General features: G+C 44.8%; 1 protein-coding gene across 1 annotated transcript in view; it reads left to right on the top strand.

The window, feature by feature from the left end:
- Positions 1-18301, top strand: part of LAMC1 (laminin subunit gamma 1) — an 81937-nt gene extending 63636 nt beyond the window's left edge. Inside the window, exons 11-28 of the mRNA XM_075286265.1 lie at positions 1528-1640; positions 4503-4724; positions 4907-5095; positions 5184-5429; positions 5561-5714; positions 7197-7339; positions 7477-7655; positions 8920-9076; positions 9162-9367; positions 10175-10254; positions 11278-11415; positions 11537-11681; positions 12274-12423; positions 13690-13804; positions 13891-14090; positions 15461-15619; positions 15703-15802; positions 16715-18301. Coding sequence (XP_075142366.1) covers positions 1528-1640; positions 4503-4724; positions 4907-5095; positions 5184-5429; positions 5561-5714; positions 7197-7339; positions 7477-7655; positions 8920-9076; positions 9162-9367; positions 10175-10254; positions 11278-11415; positions 11537-11681; positions 12274-12423; positions 13690-13804; positions 13891-14090; positions 15461-15619; positions 15703-15802; positions 16715-16971 — 2953 coding nt within the window. The 3' untranslated portion in view covers positions 16972-18301. The remainder of the gene's footprint in view (positions 1-1527; positions 1641-4502; positions 4725-4906; positions 5096-5183; positions 5430-5560; positions 5715-7196; positions 7340-7476; positions 7656-8919; positions 9077-9161; positions 9368-10174; positions 10255-11277; positions 11416-11536; positions 11682-12273; positions 12424-13689; positions 13805-13890; positions 14091-15460; positions 15620-15702; positions 15803-16714) is intronic.
- The last annotated feature ends 362 nt before the right edge of the window (positions 18302-18663 follow it).

Genomic DNA, 18663 nt, shown 5'->3' with positions numbered 1-18663 from the left:
AGGAATTTGCTGCATACCTCCTGCTACGTACATGTGGAGACAGGCAGACCTGAGGGAAGGAAAGGGTTACCACTGTAAATACCAGGAAAGTGACACTAATTTCATATTCCGTGATCCCGAAACCTTCTATTTCCGTCGAGCCCTTTGTAATATGCGCTTAGTGTCCCTTCCATCTATTTTGTACATAAGACAGATGGGATGTTCCTTTCTTGTACAGGATGTCTCCAGTAAACTTGATTCATGCCGTGCAGGGATCTGGGATTCATTGATCTTTGCAGTCTTAGCATGCATTTTCTCCCAGGGGGTTTCCCCACAATAGACATTTGTCATCTATCCACAGGATAAGTGACAAATGCCTGATCTCGTGGACCCCCACCAATCCACTAACAGGAGTTCTGGGGTCCCCTATACCCTTGTTCTTCCTTACTGCACAACTACAGTGAGGAGTCTGAATAGAGCAGCGATCGAGTATGCCCCCCGCCGCTCCACTCATTGTCCATGGGGCTGACCATAGAGATTGCAGAGTACAGCTTTGTAAAGCATTGCTCAAGACTCCTGCACAATTTACTTTGTTTCCTTGAATAGAGATCCTTCCTTATTCCTGTATAACTACGCAGGTTTGCTAGGACTCTAGTATCTCATGCAGAAGCTGTAAAAGTTACTACAATCTGCTGTAGGTTTTAGCTGTGTAAGGATGGGTCCGTCAGTTTGCAAGTCTCGGAAAACCACATTATAAGGAGCTCGGCAGGGAGGTTGTTCCCACCATCTTGGAGGTTTCAGCACGGATCTTATGTGGATGTCGGCTTGCTCCAATCCTTCTGTCTCTTCATGTCATCCCAGACAGACTGGATGATGCTGGGCCCCTATCATCACTTCCAGGACCCCTCCTCCAAAGGGCAAAGGTCACACCCAATACTGATGAGATTTAGATTTCCCTCTTTTTTTTTTTTCTTCATTCGTTTTATTTGGCATCAATTATTAACCCTCCTATTTCTAAAAAGCATTCGATTCCCATACCTGCCTAACACTTTTGCACAGCACGTTGTGTGTAAATAGGTAAACAATGCATTTAGGTCGAGTGAAATCGGAGGCAGAACCGCCATCTCCCCCCCCCCCCCCCCGGTCTAATCTCGGCTGATGTTTTCCTTTTTTTTTTCTTGTGAGACATCTGCTTTTGTTTTAAAAAGGGGGGGGAAGCGCCTGTCATTGATATGTTGACCTATAATCACATAACAAAATCTGCCTTTTTGTTTACGGGATGGAAGATTACCAGATGTTACACAATCCAAGCCAGTTGTGTGTTTGTGGGAAATTGACAGATCTGAATCTTTTTGTGCAATTTTAACTTGTAATAGATTCTTTTCCCCCATACGGTAACATAATATAGTCCTCCCGTTGTTTGGCTGTATGATAATCCAGTATGGGTGATGACCCCGCACCTCTCTGCCCCCTGTAGTGACCTCATAGGAATTCTGTTTATCCCTGTTCTCCTGGCTATGTAAATGATGATGATCTCCATTCCTGCAGCCTACACGAGGCTACCGATTATCCATGGAGGCCGTCCGTTTCACCCTTTGAATTCCAGAAAATGCTCCAGAATCTTACAGCTATCAAGATCCGAGGAACATACAGTGAAAGAAGTGAGTAGCAGCTGCGGTTGTGTGACCAGCCGGCTCCCTGCACCCTGATAGTTCATGTAATGCTTACTTACCTAATAACCATAGGCCACGACTGAGCGCCGCCGCTGAATGATCTCTGCCATTCCCACGTCTCGGCTGCAGTTGCTATAGCTGCGGCTTTTGATGAAGTTCTGGCTTCTCAGCACTATCCCTTTTGTGTCGGCCATTATAATGAGACTGACTGTAAAGGTGCATTATAATATTCATCTATATGCAGTGCCATAGTAGACTCGCTCTATATAGCGTCTTATTATGAATTTGCTCAGGATCATATTAGAATGCAGGTCCGGTGTCGGCCGCTGATGTCATGGTAGGAATATTTGGAGACCTCACAATGAATTGGGGGGGGGGGCTCCAGATCTCACCAGCAGTATTGCAGGGTACCTGTTAAAATCACTAGACGTCCATGGTTTGTATACCGCACTGGATGCAGCTCTTGCTTCAGAGGCATGTGGTTGCTTGCAGAATTTCACCATTTGTTATCTTGTGCAGCATTGACAATTTGTGTTGTCATCTGCCCCCACGTGTCCTGCTCTGGGTGACTAAATAGCTGCCCAGAGTAACCACTTTAGATGCAGATGAGTGGTGTCGCTTAGTTTCCCCTGTGTAGTAGTAAGAGGCTTCCAACACACAGACTTAAAGGGGTTTTCTGGGATAACACATTGAAGATGGGTCAGCAATATCAGATCGGCGAGGATCTGTCACCCAGCACCCCTACCGATCAACTGATAAACAGAAAATGTAGCAGACAGCGCTGTTCTCGGTATAGTGGCCAGACCAAGTACTGCAGATTGACTTGCATTCACTTGAATGATAGTTAAGCTGCAGTGACTCTTTTCAGCCACTGTATAGCGCTATTTCCTGCTCCATTCTCTTTGTATCAGTTGCTTAGAACAGCTGATCATTGGGGGTGCCAGGTGTCAGACCCCCACTGATCTGAGGTCATCGGTCATTTTAATCCAGAAAACCCCTTTAATATTCCCAGATTTTTTTTCTACCCACATCACAGCCACACATTTCATCCCAGCTGCGCTTCGATGACTTGAGTCTACATGGGGATTTCTGAGGCTGACAGTTCAGGTTATTAGACCCGAGATCAGAATGGTGTTTGCAGCCGTAATAGGGTCCAGAAAACCTGGATACATTATGGCCGCATCCAGGAGACCTCATTGTAGCTGTTAAAAGTATGAATTAGCTCATGGTCTTGGACTAGTATCTGATCTGGAAAAACATACCTTACATGGTTTCCAAATATCAGCTGTAGTCTGAAAGAACTTCTTAAAGGGATTCTACTATTAAAGTAAGTTTTTTTTTTTGTAATTACCACGTCGGAATAGCCTTAAGAAGGGCTATTCATCTCCTACCTTTATCAGTCGCCTCTGGTCCGCCGTTCGGTATAAATATCGGTTTTTTACCGGTATGCAATTAGGTTTTCTCACAGCATTGGGGGCGGGCCCCAGCACTCAAACAGCAGTGGGGGTGTCCCCAGTGCTGCCAGAGAACTCTCTCCAGCGACACCTCCATCTTCAGCTGCAACCGCCTCTTCTTTCGTCGGCTTCCGTCTCTCTCCAAACTCCGACGCCTGCGCAGTCGGCTCTGCCAGTGAGACACAAGCAGAGCTGAGTGCGCATGCCGGCCGGCGGCCATTTTTGGGAGGCCGCTCGCTCCTGTAGTTCTATGGAGAATTACAGGAGCGTACTGCACATGCGCGCAAAGATGCCAGCCGGTCGGCGTGCGCACTCAGCTCTGCTTGTGTCTCATTGGCAGAGCCGGCTGCGCAGGCGTCGGAGTTTGGCTAGAGACGGAAGACGACGAAAGAAGAGGCGGTTGCAGCTGAAGATGGAGGCGTCGCTGGAGAGAGTTCTTTTGCTGCATTTAGGACTCCCCCACTGCTGTTTGAGCGCTGGGGCCTGCCCCCAATGCTGCGAGAGAACTCAATTGCATACTGGTAAAAACCGGTATTTCTACCGAACGGCGGACCAGAGGTGACTGATAAAGGTAGGAGACGAATAGCTTTTCTTAAGGCTATTCCAACGTGGTAACTACAAAAAAACTTACTTCTAATGATAGAATCCCTTTAAATTGTACCTGTCAGTATCTTTTATGTTGTGCTGTTCCTCTGTTATTCCTCCTAGAAATCTATGAAGAATTTGACAGTGGGTGTTACAAGTGGGGGGTGGTATGGTTGGGGTGTCCCTACACGGTCTGACATTGTCTAATCCTTCCTAATATAGTCACCTTTTCACAAGGGCAATGGTTAACATCCAGTTGCTGACTTATTCCATAAATATTCAGGAGGAATAACAGAGGAACACCACAACATAGTGATAAGAAAAGATGCTGTAGGATTGTTATTTCAAGGAGAGGACAAGTGGGGACAGATCTTCTCTAAGGGCACTTATATATTGGGCCAGTGACCTGCCCCCCCCCATGTCTAGACACAGCTGAGGTTTTAGTGGTTTCACCTGACCGTTGTGACTGTGTACACACAGGGATATTCTTTGTCTGACACTATCATATATGGTAACGCTTTTCTATCCCAAACCAGCTTAAATCCCCTTTCATGTACTTTATTATGTGTATTGTGCTGCTTTTGGTGGAACGGACAGCCGTGCAAAGTGGATTTTCGAGGCGAGCAGCCGCCGCGTCTCCAGCTATTGTGGTGTGTCAGCCCGCTGGGAGACAATAAGCTGCAGCAGCTGGGCAGCTCCAGAGTACTAAATGTTTCACAACCCCCAATATCTTCATTTTTCATATTTTAGTCTTCTATTTAGATCTTGTATACTCTAGGTTGGTAAGTAATCCCTTGTCATGTCTTTACAGGTGCCGGTTTCCTTGAGCAGGTCACTTTGGTCACTGCACACGCTGGAGCTGGTGACTCTGCACCATGGGTGGAGGTATGCAGCTGTCCTGTTGGGTATATTGGGCAGTTCTGTGAAAGATGTGCCCCCGGATACCGGAGGGAGAACCCTAACCTCGGACCCTACAGCCCATGTGTGCTTTGCACTTGTAATGGTCATAGTGAGACTTGTGACCCCGAAACAGGTAAGTGACAATGGCCGCTGGTTTTCTTGTAGAAGAGTGAGCTACAACATACAATAAACTCCATAAATATCTGAAGAAAGGAGAATTATACTAATTCTACAATATCAGGGCACTGACATTTCTGTTGAGTTGTGACCTATAGATGAGATTGTGTAGATCTAATTCTCTCCTCCATTCTGTAGGTGTGTGTAACTGCCAGCACAATACCGCAGGGCCACATTGTGAGCGGTGCAGCGAGGGCTTCTATGGAGACAGCACTGCAGGTACCAGCACAGACTGCCAGCCATGCCCATGCCCCGGCGGGTCCAGCTGTGCTGTAGTACCCCGCACTAAGGAAGTGGTGTGCACCAACTGTCCCTTGGGAACTACAGGTGAGACCTCCATGCTTTTGTGCAATACGGACTCCCTTTTTTTTTTGCTATTCAGTAAAGATGATAACTTTATCATTTCTGTCTATAGGAAAAAGATGTGAGCTTTGTGATGATGGATATTTCGGCGACCCACTTGGTCAGAATGGTGCCCCCCGCCCCTGTCGTGCCTGCGAGTGTAACAGCAATATCGATCCAAACGCTGTAGGGAACTGCGATCGACTGACTGGCGAATGTCTGAAGTGCATCTATAACACGGCTGGATTTTACTGCGACCGCTGCAGAGATGGATTTTATGGAAACCCTCTGGGACCTACGCCAGAGCAAAAGTGCAAAGGTATCTTATACAGTCACATAAAGAGCAACCCTATACAGTGCCATCTCCCTGTCTTAATGATATTCTTTTAATAGAGCATTGTATAGTACCTTTGGCTATGAACATCCATGACCTGGACTGTCTTATTTCAGCCTGCAGTTGTAACTCTTATGGCACCGTAAAAAGCCAGAGCAATTGTAACCAGGTGACCGGCCAGTGCGAGTGTCTGCCGCATGTTATCGAGAGGGACTGCTCAGCCTGCGAGCCTGGATTCTTCAACCTACTGAGTGGGCAAGGATGTGAGCGGTAAGGGTCTTTATTTTCCGTGCTACATATAACCACCTATATCTTATTGTTTAGAGATTAAAGGGGTTGTCTGGGAAAAAATTTTTATAACTTATACATAGGTCATACATAATCTGACCCATGGGAGTCTGCAGATAGCCCCTGCACAGATCAGCTGTTTGGGTTTGGGGTTGGGAGCCTGAAGCAGATTGCTCTGTGCACTGTATATGTGGCCAAGTCAGTCTGCTCTCATTAATATGTCTGAGCTGCAGTTAGCAACACTTTATATACGGTGCATGACTCTCTCTGCTTCAGTGTCCATGCGCTGTGTAGTAAATCGGACATCGCCCTGAATAGCTCATTCCCTCAAGGACTGGCTGCTGGCCCTCTACCAATCAATTAAAGAAGACATGGCCTCTGACATTGGCAGCATTATATCCTGCTAGAAAGCTGACCGTGTGCTAAATACAGCTTTGCCAGTATGCACCGCATTGCCAGAGATATAATGAACAGCACCAATATCCCTCCGCTGTCCGAAGGGCAGACCTTACAGCCTAGCATACCCCTGACAGTACTCTTACATAGCCTTGTATGGCCAGGGGAAGGGGGCATTGCTCACAGCTCGGAGATGATACTGAGTTGTAAGCCCTGCCCTTCTGAGGGTCAATGCACACAGAGTTTTTGGGCGCGGATTCTGACACCGATTTTGTGTGGGAAAAAAAAAGCCTCCCATTGACTTCAGTGGGTCCCTTTTCCGCTCGCCTGCAGGCGGATACAAGTCAATGGGAGGCTTTTTTCCCGTGCGGATTCTGACGCAGAATCCGCACCCAAAACTCATTAACCCTGATAGTTTCGGCACAGATATCCCTCCACGAACTGCACCGATCGATATATCTGACTGAATTTAGCGCACTGTCAACTTTCTAGTAGTATATAATACACCCAATGCCAGAGGACATGCAAAGTCCTCTTTAAGGCCTATTTTAGGGATAAGCCTAGCGCCGCACCTCCCATGAGGCGACCTGAAGCAAGCGCAGGGCCCCAGGGAGGGCGGCATTTTTTTCTTACCTAAGCCAGTCCAGGACAAGCTGTCCTGGACTAGCTTAGCACGGAGCGGTGGAGTGGGGAGGCCGCTGAAGCAGTGCTGCTCTGGCAGCCTCCTCTCACGCTCAGGCAGAGAGCAGGTCTTCTCCGTGCCTGCGAATGGTGCTAAGCCCTGCCCCCTTCACTAAGCCACACACCCTCCTCGGGGGGGGGCTTTCTGTCGTTCGTTTCGGGCGGCGAGAGGGGCAGGTTCACCCCTGGATAAGCCCTAAAAAAAAAAATCCTGTACAACCCCTTTAATATATAATTTCCCATTCAGAATTTGGCTTAGTAAATCCCACATATTTCTTTCTGAAAATATGAACTTGGCCTTATATCATTCTCCATTACACTAAATTCTCTGACTACTAACAATAAGCAATGTTCTAGGTTTCTAATTCCCTGTTTTGTATTGGCTAGGTGTGAGTGCCATCCCCTGGGATCTACTAATGGGCAGTGTGATATTCGTACTGGGCAGTGTGAATGCCAACCAGGCATCAGTGGACTGCGCTGTCAGCAATGTGAGCCCAACCACTTCGGCTTTGGACCTGAAGGCTGTAAACGTAAGTGTTTTAATATACCGTGTCTATCTATCTATCTATCTATCTACATATACATATGTTACCTCCATCACTCACTATACATACAGCATTACGAGGGATCAGACTTGAGACCATTTATTTCTTGTTCTATCTTGTAGCATGTGACTGCGACCCAGAGGGCTCCCTCACTTTACAGTGCAAGGAGGATGGCCGTTGTGAGTGTAAAGATGGCTTTGTGGGACTCCGCTGTGACCAGTGCGAGGAAAACTATTTCTACAACCGCTCAGGACCAGGGTGCCAGGAGTGTCCTGCCTGCTACAGACTGGTAAAGGATAAGGTGAGCCGGCTTCGTCGTACAATAGAGATCTAACACTAGCCACTGTTGCATTTGTGATGATCTGTCATGTCATTATTTTTTTCTGTTCTCCACTGAACCAGCAGATGGCACTCATGCATCTACAATATAATCATACATGTAATTCTTTCAAGTACGCAATGATTTTTGAGTATTGCGTTTGAAGCCTGGCATTCTGGTTATTGAGACAGCAGATAAGTAAATCCATGTGACGCCGGGCTTCATGAAACGATTACTGAATAGACTATGGCTTCTGCCGTGCATTTGTCAGTATCTCAGGACTGAGTGTACTTTGAGACCTTTCTGAAACGTCAGTACATGCACAGATCACGTTAATAGAAAGAGCCCATGAACAAGTCACGTAACTTAAAGTCTATGGACGATGTCGTGACTTTTTTTTATTAATAAAATATACAGTTTTCACACAAAAAAATCACTTTAGAAACTTTAATATATGTATTTTTTTTGCATAATTTGGTTTTAGCTGCTTCTATGTATCACAGTACATATCAAGCTGCAGAATCTCTGCTGATGTATGGGCATAGTTTCTCTGTCTCCTAAGCAATTGTCTAAGCTCTCCTCTGATCAGATCAAAGTCTGTTTACTGTAATGTGATCAGAATTGAGCCTAGAGAATTACTTCGAACAAAGAAGCTTCTAGAGATCGAGCACTCGGACAAGCTCTGATCGATGTGCAAGTGAGTGGCATCCCGCAGCTTGCAATGTACTGTGATACACAGAAGCCGGATCATGCAAAATAATAATAAACTAAAGAGATTTAAGGTGAGCACTGATGAATAGCAATAAAGGGGTAGTCCGAATTGGTATTTTATGATTGGTCATCAATATCAGATCAGTGGGATTCCAACACCTGAACCCCCAATGGTATGCTGCTGGAGCAGACAAGGTAGGAGACTGCTCCATATAGTATGTAATGGCCGTGCTGTGCTATTCCAACTCTGCTCCCATTCACTTAAATAGGAACTTGACAGTAACCCTAAAAAAACAAAACTTGGAGACCCCAAATAAGTCCATAGTCTTTAATCTCCGAGCATGGCTCTTCACTTGGCTGTGGCGCTAGGCTTATGGACATTGTGGAATTCTAACATACAGAAAGTTAGAAAACTTAATAAATCAAGGAGTAAATGTGTACAATATATTGGCTTTAATGTCATCCGAATTGAAACACGTTGTATATACTAGGACTGGTATAGAACAGATCAGCTGATATATTTTCTGTTTTTTAGGTGTTGGAGCAAAGACAAAAACTGCAGGAACTGGAAGAACTTCTCAAGAACCTGGGAACAGGCGATGACCTCGTCACTGATCAGGGATTTGAAGAGCGACTTAGAGATGCCGAGAAGGCTGTCAGTGACCTCCTTTTGGATGCCCAGGGCAGCAAAGGTACAGTCGTCTTTCATCTTTTGCCCTGCGTGATAAGTGAAATAATGTTATTAATACTCCCTGACCTTGTGCTGGTTGTTCTTAGATGTAGATCAGGGAATGCTGGACCGACTTGCTGAGATAAATGCCACACTAAGTTCTCAACTGGAGCGTCTGCAGAACATCAGAGATATGGTGCGTGACACTGACAAACAGGCACAAGACGCTCGGGACCGTGTGGAAAGCACAGAGCTTATCATTGAGTCTGCAAGAGAGCAATTGGAGAGAGCCAAAGTGGCCATCGCTAATGTGGTAAGTACTGATGTAGCAGGATGGTGGCTGGCCTGAGCACGGCACTGATTCATTTCTCATGAATTGGTGTGTAATTTGCTTTAAAGGGATTTTCTGGTCATGAAAGGGATTTATACATGGCATAGGAATTGGTGGGGGTCTGCCACCCAGACCCCACACCAGTGAGCTGTTCGGCACAGCATCCTAGTGTCAGAGACTTGTACGTGTACATAGCCAGAAGCAGAAGGCTTCGATGGACCCGCCACCTGACACTGATAACTTATTCTGGATAGATTAACCAGCATCGACAACCTCCCTGGAACAGAATAAACTTTTAATGCATCATTTAAGTCATTCCAAGGAAGTATAGATTGGCAAATCTTAGGGGCCTGTGCAAATGGCCCTGTTATGGCTCTGTTTGGTTTGGAACCATAGTAGTGATGCTATAGAGGTCAATGAGGACCTTTGTATACCTCTGTATGCTAACAGGCATGTAAAACTATATATTACTGACAGGCCTTGTACAAACCAGTACATGCTGTCAGACTCTATATGTGTTATATGTCCAAGTCAGACGGATCATGTACAGCAATGTATGGAGGCTGTATGGCTGTGTACGGAGGAGCCATGTGATCTCTGTGCGCTGCCATACATGCAGAGCTTTTCTGTGTGAATGAGCCTTTACCACGAGCTAAATATGTGCAGTTCACTACCGGCTTTAGCACTACTTACTCTATTTTCTTTTCACTTTGCTGAGATTTTTAATAGAAATCTCGCAGTACAAATCCTCCTTTAAGCCTTTTATCTTCATTTACCTTTATTTTTCAGTCAATCGCCCCACCAGAGACTACCGGTGATCCCAATAATATGACGCTGCTGGCAGAAGAGGCAAGGAGACTAGCTGAGAGGTGAGTGCACCTTACGTCCAGCAGATCACAAGTCTGCTCATTGTTGGCACAGGAAAGGATAGAGTTAAAGGAGTCTTCTAGGACTTTGATATAGATCAGCAATATGAGGTTCTGACACCACAGACTCCTGCTGATCAGCTATATGAACGAGCCATGGCCAGCGTTGTGACTAGAGATGAGCGAATACTATTCGAAACAGCAGTTTCGAATAGCACGCACTCATAGGAATAAATGGAAGCGCCGGCATGCAGACTTTGCCGGCGGCCGGCCGCTTAACCCTGCATGACGGCTACATCCGTTCATTCCTATGAGTGCGTGCTATTCGAAACTAGAGTTTCAAATAGTACTGGCTCATCTCTAGTTGTGACCTCTTCACTGTTTACTTCGCTTGCAGTTTTTTTCCATAGTGGCCATGCAATGACATTACAGCCTCTTCCTGTTCTCTTCTATGGGACAATGTACAGCCGCTATGAAATGGATGGCATTTAATGTAAACTGTGAAGGGGGTCATACACCTGCATGAGTGCTGTGACCCCCTTCAAACATCTGATCAGGAGGGTTCTCTAGCCCCATATCCCACACTAATCTATTGATGACCTATACTGAAGATAGATCATCAATAAGAATGAACTGGAATACACCTTGGGTATGAAAAGTGTGAGTCTGACTCCCCAGCACCCCCAGTGATCAGCTGATTGAAGGGCCGGCGGTGCTCCAGACTCAGCTACTTGTGTCTACAGCCCTTATGCAAATGTGTAGATCTCAATAGTAACAGACTACACGGACACGGTGTAGTCTGATTCTCCAAGCATATATACTCCCTATTATCTGCCCCCTTACCTTCTTATGTACATTAGGTTGGAAATTACAATACCTACAAAGTTTTATCTATCTATGTGGCTCGGCTCTATTCCAGTCTAGCAAATAAAAAATGGAGAGAAAAAGGTTTTGCTAGTTGTTCAGTCTGTATTTATTCTACTGCTACTTTCCTTTATACACTAACTTAATAAATTATACGTCCAGACACACCCAGGAAGCTCGTGAGATTGAGAAAATGGCCAAGGAAGCCAACGACACAGCAAATGAAGCCTACCGCCTGCTCCTGAAGACTCTTGCTGCTGAAAACCAGACGGCATCTGATATTGAGGAACTGAATAGGAAGTAAGTTTACACAAATCAGATATCTGCAGCAATCTATAGCTGTATACCAGGCCCTTAGTGGAGGTATACAATAAAAGGTAATGGCATTCTAATATCTTGTTTTGCCTTGTCTAATAATAAGGTATAATCAAGCTAAGGAGCTTTCCCGGGAACTGGAGAAACAGGCAAGCAAGGTGCATGCAGAGGCGGAAGACGCAGGAAACCGGGCATTGCAGATCTATGCCAACCTCACCAGCGTTCCTCCAATCGACACTACAGCTTTACAGGTAAGGGAAGATCTGGGAATGACAGGATCAATGGTCCTCTTATTCTTCTGGAAGGGAATTGGTCCTTAAAATCTTTAGATCCCTCATGTGACTTCCTTGTGGCGGCACAGATGTTCTCCAGATCCAGAATTTCTTTGATAACCAGGTTCGCCATCCTTTTAACTCAAAGATTCAGATGCATGGAAATTGTGGCCATGTCATACAGATATCAGATATCTATTGTATATGGCAGATCCTCCTGCCTTTCAGTTCTTTTGTTCCTGATAATGTCCAGATCCTTGAGCAGGTGGCTCTGTGTAGTCTCTGCCAGATCCTTAGGATATTCCAGTCTTTCATGTCAATACTCAAGATATCCCATCAATATCTGTGCAATGCATTGATCTCTGCAACCAGGCCCCATAATCCCCCATCATGCCTAAATGGGAATTCCATTTTTTTTTTTTCAAAGATTGCAGTCATTTTGCAGCCTAGTCCTTCAGGATCCATTTAAATATGCTGGTTGTAAATTGATGCCATGGTTCTAGTGTGAACAAAGCTTAGCATTCAGTGTTCAGCCCAAAAATTCCTATACTTGTGCTTTTCGTTTCACCAGAACGAGGCTGAAAAGATCCAGAAAGAGACGCAAGAGCTAGATCTACTGATCGATAGAAAGCTAAAAGACTACGAGGATCTGCGTGAGGACATGAGGAACAAGGAGATGGAGGTGAAACGTCTGCTAGACAAAGGCCGGAGCGAACAACAGGTGAGTCCATTCTTCTCTTGTCTATGCCAGCCATGTTATAATCCTTGGAAATTTAAGAAGATTCTAAAAGTTGCACTGTTTCTGTCCAGTACATATTAGACAAGCTTAGGATTCAGAAACAATATGTTTTGCAATTTATTACAGTGCTGTGCAAAAGTTTTAGGCAGGTGTGTAAAAAATGCTGCAAAGTGAGCATTCGCTCAAAAATAGAAGTGTTTATTTTTCTCAATTGACAAAAATAATTGAATGAAGAAAAGAGAACTCTAAATCCCATCATAATTTGGTATGACTTTTGCCCTTTGGAAGAGGAGTCCTGGAGGGAATGATATGGACCCCTGATCTCAACATCATCCAGTCTGTCTTGGATGACATGAAGATACAGAAGGATTGGACCAAGCCGACATCCACAGAAGATCTGGGCTTAGTTCTCCAAGATGGCGGCAACAACCTCCTTGCCGAGTTCCTTCAAAAACTGTCCAAAGTGTACGGAGAATTGATGGAAGGCAAAGGGTAAAGGTCACACCAAATATTTATGGGATTTAGATTTTTTTTAAAATAAACTATTAACACTTCTATTTTTGAAAGCATTTTTGCACAGTACTGTATCATGGTTTATTTTAAAATCTTACTGTTCTGTGACTGGTTAGATAAACCGTCTGCATTCTGAAATATATATGTTCTAGTCATGTGAGAGAATGGAATCCATCCTTTTTATATCATCGCCAAGTTGCCTCCATCTAAATTCTGCGTATCTCGGAGCCTCGGTTCTTTTTCTGCCTACTATGAGTTGTGTAATCCAATGACACTGACCCATAGTAGTAAATGCTGCAGTTCACCCCACTATTATCCCCAACCTCATTCACTATATTACTTGATGACGCGGACTTTGTGGCCATTGGAAGACTCCATGATTGTGGCTTACGGCCCCGGTTACACTTCCACGGGGGTCGACTGATAAGCTTCTACGTCATCTGATCATCCTATCTTTTTGCTGTATGCCGAGGTCGTGAGCAGTCACGTTGCTTAGTGCTCAGCCCCATCCCCACCCTTGACACAACACATTTCCCGAAGGCTTTTCCACCTACAAAATGTTGCATGTCATAGATTGTGAGTGTCATAATAAGGAATGTCTGGGGGCGTTTCTGTGTCTGTCATAGCCGTGTTGACTAGGACTCGATTTCTAAATGTAAGATTGATAGTCTTGTTCTTGTTTTTTTAATTATTGAACATATTTGCCCTTTTATTACCTTTCCTGTGTCTCTTTAGACCGCTGACCAGTTATTGGCCCGGGCCGATGCAGCCAGATCTCAAGCGGAAGAGGCCGCAACGAAAGGTCGCACTACACTACAGGAGGCCAATGACATACTGACCAACTTGAGAGGTTAGAGTGTTATCCATAAGGCAGAACTGAAGAACATGGTTTGTAAATCATCTAATATGTTGTAACTTTTCTCCTCTCCACTACAGATTTTGACAAGCGGGTCAATGACAATAAAACTGCAGCAGAAGCCGCTTTAAGGAGAATCCCTGCCATCACCCAGACTATTGCTGAAGCCAACAACAAGACCCGTCAGGCTGAAAGTGCACTAGGCAATGCCAATGCTGATGCCAGGGGAGCAAAGAGCAAAGCGGAGGATGCAGAGAAGATTGCCAATACCGTCCAAAAGGTGAGCGGCGAGCGCAGTCTGTTTCCTTGAAGGGGACGTAAAGCTCGAAGCGGCTATAGGTTTTTTTCTGAAGCTGCCAATACACATTAGATATCCCCTGAGAGCGGCAGCCAGTCTAATGGAGAATAGGATTTCTTGCCTATTACCAAGCTTCATTTCCCCTCCTGTCAGCACAGAGCCGTGGCTTTGATCTGATAAGCCAAGTCACATCTGGCAGTCTACTTACTAGGAATGTAGTGCAGTCTTTTTATATAGGGATGTCAAGCAGCAAATCCTTAGCAAACCAGCCTGTCTCGCAAAATCTTCAGTTCGAGGTGGATTGGTGCACTGAATAGAGTTCTGCGATCTCAGACAGAAGTGTTGGCTGAATAGACGGGTTAATGATACCGCCTGCTCTCTGGATTTCTTATTTCTGCATACATTACTCTTCTCTCCAAGATTTCGGGCAACCCTGTCATTATCTGCTTAGGAGATGTCTGCTTGGTGAGAAGTGAAAACATTGCATGTCTAATTGTGGTTAATACAAGTAGCCATTACTCTGTTCTGCTGTATCAGAAGCCACAATTACATGGAACAAAACTGCTACATCGAGGCAAGTTGTGAATGTGACCAGTGCCTTCAGATGTATACTATACTATCCTAGGGATTTAAAGGAGTCCTCTCACCCATCCTGACATGTCTGTCTAACTTAAACACGAATATTCTCCATGAAATAACAATTCTGGAGCATCTTTTGTCTTCACTCTGTGCTGAGCGGTTCCTCTGTTATTCCTCCTAGAAGTTTAGTAATAAATTGTCCGGGTGTAACCATTCTCCTTATCAAAGGGGCGTGTCCCTACAGACTAACATTGCCAGCTCTGATTGGACAGTTCCAGAGTGTGCAGGGACACGCCCTCTACTGGTAATGGCCAGCTGTCAATCAACTTATTCATAAACTTCTAGGAGGAATAACAGAGGAACGGCACAACACACAGTTATAAGGAAAGCTATTCCAGACTTGTCATTACCTGTAGAGTACAAGTGTATAGAAGAGGAGACCTGTCCTCTAGAGATGAGCCAATAGTATTCGAAACTCTAGTTTCGAATACCTCGCTTTATACGAATGAATGGAAGCGGCCAGCACTTAACCCCTTGCTGTTCGGCCACTTCCATTCATTCCAATGGGAGCGAGGCATTCGACACTATGTTTCGCATTCTATTCGAATCAACTCTTTTGTCCTCCTTAATGGTGATCCAATCCACAAACCCAGTGCAGGTGTTGGTCTATGAAACCGGGACAGCCTTGTGGTTGTCCTTGGTCTACCCTCAATTTTTAGGAAGAATTTGATAAATGTCTTGGGTTTCCTCTTATTTCTATATCTTCCTTCCAGAATGCCGCTGCAGCCAAAGCAGACGCTGACAAGACTTTTAAGGACGTCACAGATTTAGATGGAGAATTACAAGACATGTTGCGCCAGCTGCAAGACGCCGAGAACCAGCTGAAGAAGAAGCAGACGGAAGCAGACGAAGACATGATGATGGCGAGCATGGTAAGTGTCTGTAAAGAGACTCTGCGTGAGAGAAGGGGATTGTGGGTGTCTGCAGGAACTAATAACCCCCCCTTTCTTACCAGACCACTCAAGCAGCTCAAGAAGCCGAAGATAACGCCAAGAAGGCAAAGAACTCTGTCAATAATGTCCTTGGAATTATTAATGACTTGCTCGGACAGCTCGGTGAGACTTTTTGTTAATATTTTATTGTAAAGCCAGATAACCATTAATGGGCAGAGATCACAAGCTCCTATGGTCGGTCCGATGTCATTAGGCTCCTGGACCTATAGCGAGACCATATAGTTTATACCATATTTCCACAGTGTATAAATAGAGTTCAGAATTGTATTCAACTCTCTGAGGCTGTCCAACTAAAATGTATAGAGTTGTCCCAAATTTTCCCCCATGGCAGATATTGGGTCTACAGAAGGATCGGTATTGAGTCTGTTGGACTTCAACATGTCCTACGTTTTTGTTCCATAAATTGCAATGACCGCTTTTCATTTTTCTCTCCCTATTGGGATGATCTGCATGCTTAACTGAGCCAGGAGTGCATGTATATTGAGTAGTGAGAAGGAACTACCATTGACTAAACACCTACTTTTAAAGGGATTTTCTGGGATATTTAGGTCATCAAAGTGTGAGACTCATAGGGTCTGTTCAGGTCAATGGGCCGAGGTGCGATGCCACACACAGCTGCTGTACAAATTCTGTACTGTATGGTGTTGTGTTGGTAAGTAGTGAAAAGGCTGAATGCTGAAGGTGCCCATGTTGGACCCCTACCAATCTTTAATTTACGAGCCATCCAAAGGATAACCTGGAAACCTTTAAAGTGTATGGCCAGCTTAGGCCACGTTCATTCTTGTCCAGTGCCGAAACACATCAGATCCCGTAAACATGCCGTACAATGTTCTGTACATGTTCTACCAGAAGACTTTATAAAGAATACCTGGAGGCAAAACAAATACTCTTGACGGATTTTCTGATAGATCATATCATGCAAGGACTGGGTGTGTACAAACCTGTTTATAAGGTGCTGTAGGTAGTGGGTGATGGAATGGTAGAAATAATTTGTCTTTCTGCTTCCTACGACAGGTAAACTGGATTCTGTAGATGTAGGAAAACTCAACGAGCTGGAAAGGACACTAGACGATGCAAAGACCCAGCTCAACGAAAGCGATCTGGACAAGAAGGTGGCGCAGCTGGAGGAGTCGGCGCGGCTGCAGGATGCTGCCCTGCTCTCGTATCAACAAGACATTGACCAGATCTTGAAAGACATTGATAATCTGGAAGACATTAAAAACACTCTGCCTCCCGGCTGCTACAACACCCCCATCATCGAGAAGCCTTAAGCGCTTGGCGAAAAAACAAAAGGAAGGACTTCAGCCACACTTCCTTCCTCACCAACCTCCATGTTTGGCTGTGAAGTGCCTTATTACTCACCCACCCCAGACTATCTGCCCTACACATCGATCACTCCATGCCCTCCACATATTGAACTTTAAGGGGGCGGTATCTGAAACTGTATTATTTCACCTGAACTTTACCACCGTACTCTGTGTACAAGAGGCATCCATTTGAGTTTGTTGGTCTTGCTACTACAGAGAGAATTAAACGTTTGCTGTAATGGTGAGAGAAACAAATGCTCAGGCGCGGTAATGCCGCGGTGCCATGCCGTGATTAGCCAAGGGACTGTTTCTAGCAAGGGTTAACCGCTTCATTGACGGCTGCAGCTTTCAGTGCTATCCATTTGAATGCTCTGCAGCACAGAAGTGGTTAATAAAGCTATGCTTTCAGCCTGCTAGAAAACTTGGGCCTGTTGCCCCAAAAGTCTACGGAATCCACCCGTTCCTCGTCTACACTCCTCTTACCTTCCATTCCCTTTGACTAACCTACTGCCTGGCCTCCTGCCCTGTAATGTAGCCACACAGCCAGTATTATCCCTGACAGCGCAGAGCCCTCACACGTATAAGGGCATGGGCTTCTGAACTTTGCTGTATAGAAGGGACCTGTAATGCGGAGACTGGGAAAATCCAATTGACTTCCCGCCTCGGCAGTAAGCTGGTCTACGTAATATGTTACTGACTAGAGCAATTGTGGGCGCACAGAAGCCGGGGCAAGGTATTCTGACCACGTGATGGTGTGGGCAATTGTCCTGGCATCTCAGAACTGTACACCAAGCAGCACATGGCACAGAACCCAGGGGCCACAGGACGTCATTTGCATACTCAAACTCTCCATAACTAGAACAAAGTTATCATATCAGGTAGCAAATGGCCTAAGACCTTTGTTCCTCCCATAAAAATATTAAAAAAAAAAAGAAAATCCACTGGAATATTATGTAGATGCCATAACTTGTATATACCTTTACTATAGTTTATATGTTGGCAGTATCAGAGGAGGTGTTTATATCCAGTCCATAGCTATATATTTGAGATTTCTGCACTCTGTAGTATAGTAGAATATTATTATTATTATTTTATTATTATATGGCCACTTGCTGTTCAGAACAAAGGAAGGATCTTACTAGTCACATATGCTTTTAGGTGAAATTCAGGTGAAATGCCATAGCAGCCATGAAAGCCAATAGACCTGCAGGATCTTATGGTCAGCCAGTATGCACATAACTCCCAAAACAAATGGGGTCATCCAAACTTAGAAAAGGGGTCATCTTTTATCCAAAAACAGTTTGGTTTTTTTTTTTTCCAATCCTTTTAAGCATCTTTTAGGACCCACTCCCCTCTAGATAATTGTAGAAATCTGTTCCCTTATTTAAAAATTTCGACAAAAATATCCATTTGACAAAAAAAAATCTAAATCAAAAAAGTGTAAATCCAATTGGTAATCCAGTGCATTGTATGATCTGTATTGTGGCATGCTACCAGTCTTCTCTTTGGGATTTCCATCATGACTTTTTTGGCAAAGAAGTTGCCAAGAGATTGTGAGACATGCTGTGTCCCATATTAACACAAGTAACATATTTGTAACTAACCTGATGTCGCACAAGCATTGTGTTTTACCGATACCAATGATTCCAGGCTGTG

This window comes from Leptodactylus fuscus, chromosome 9, assembly GCF_031893055.1.
Source record: "Leptodactylus fuscus isolate aLepFus1 chromosome 9, aLepFus1.hap2, whole genome shotgun sequence".
NCBI lineage: Eukaryota > Metazoa > Chordata > Amphibia > Anura > Leptodactylidae > Leptodactylus > Leptodactylus fuscus.
This window is presented reverse-complemented; position numbering and strand designations above follow the sequence as displayed.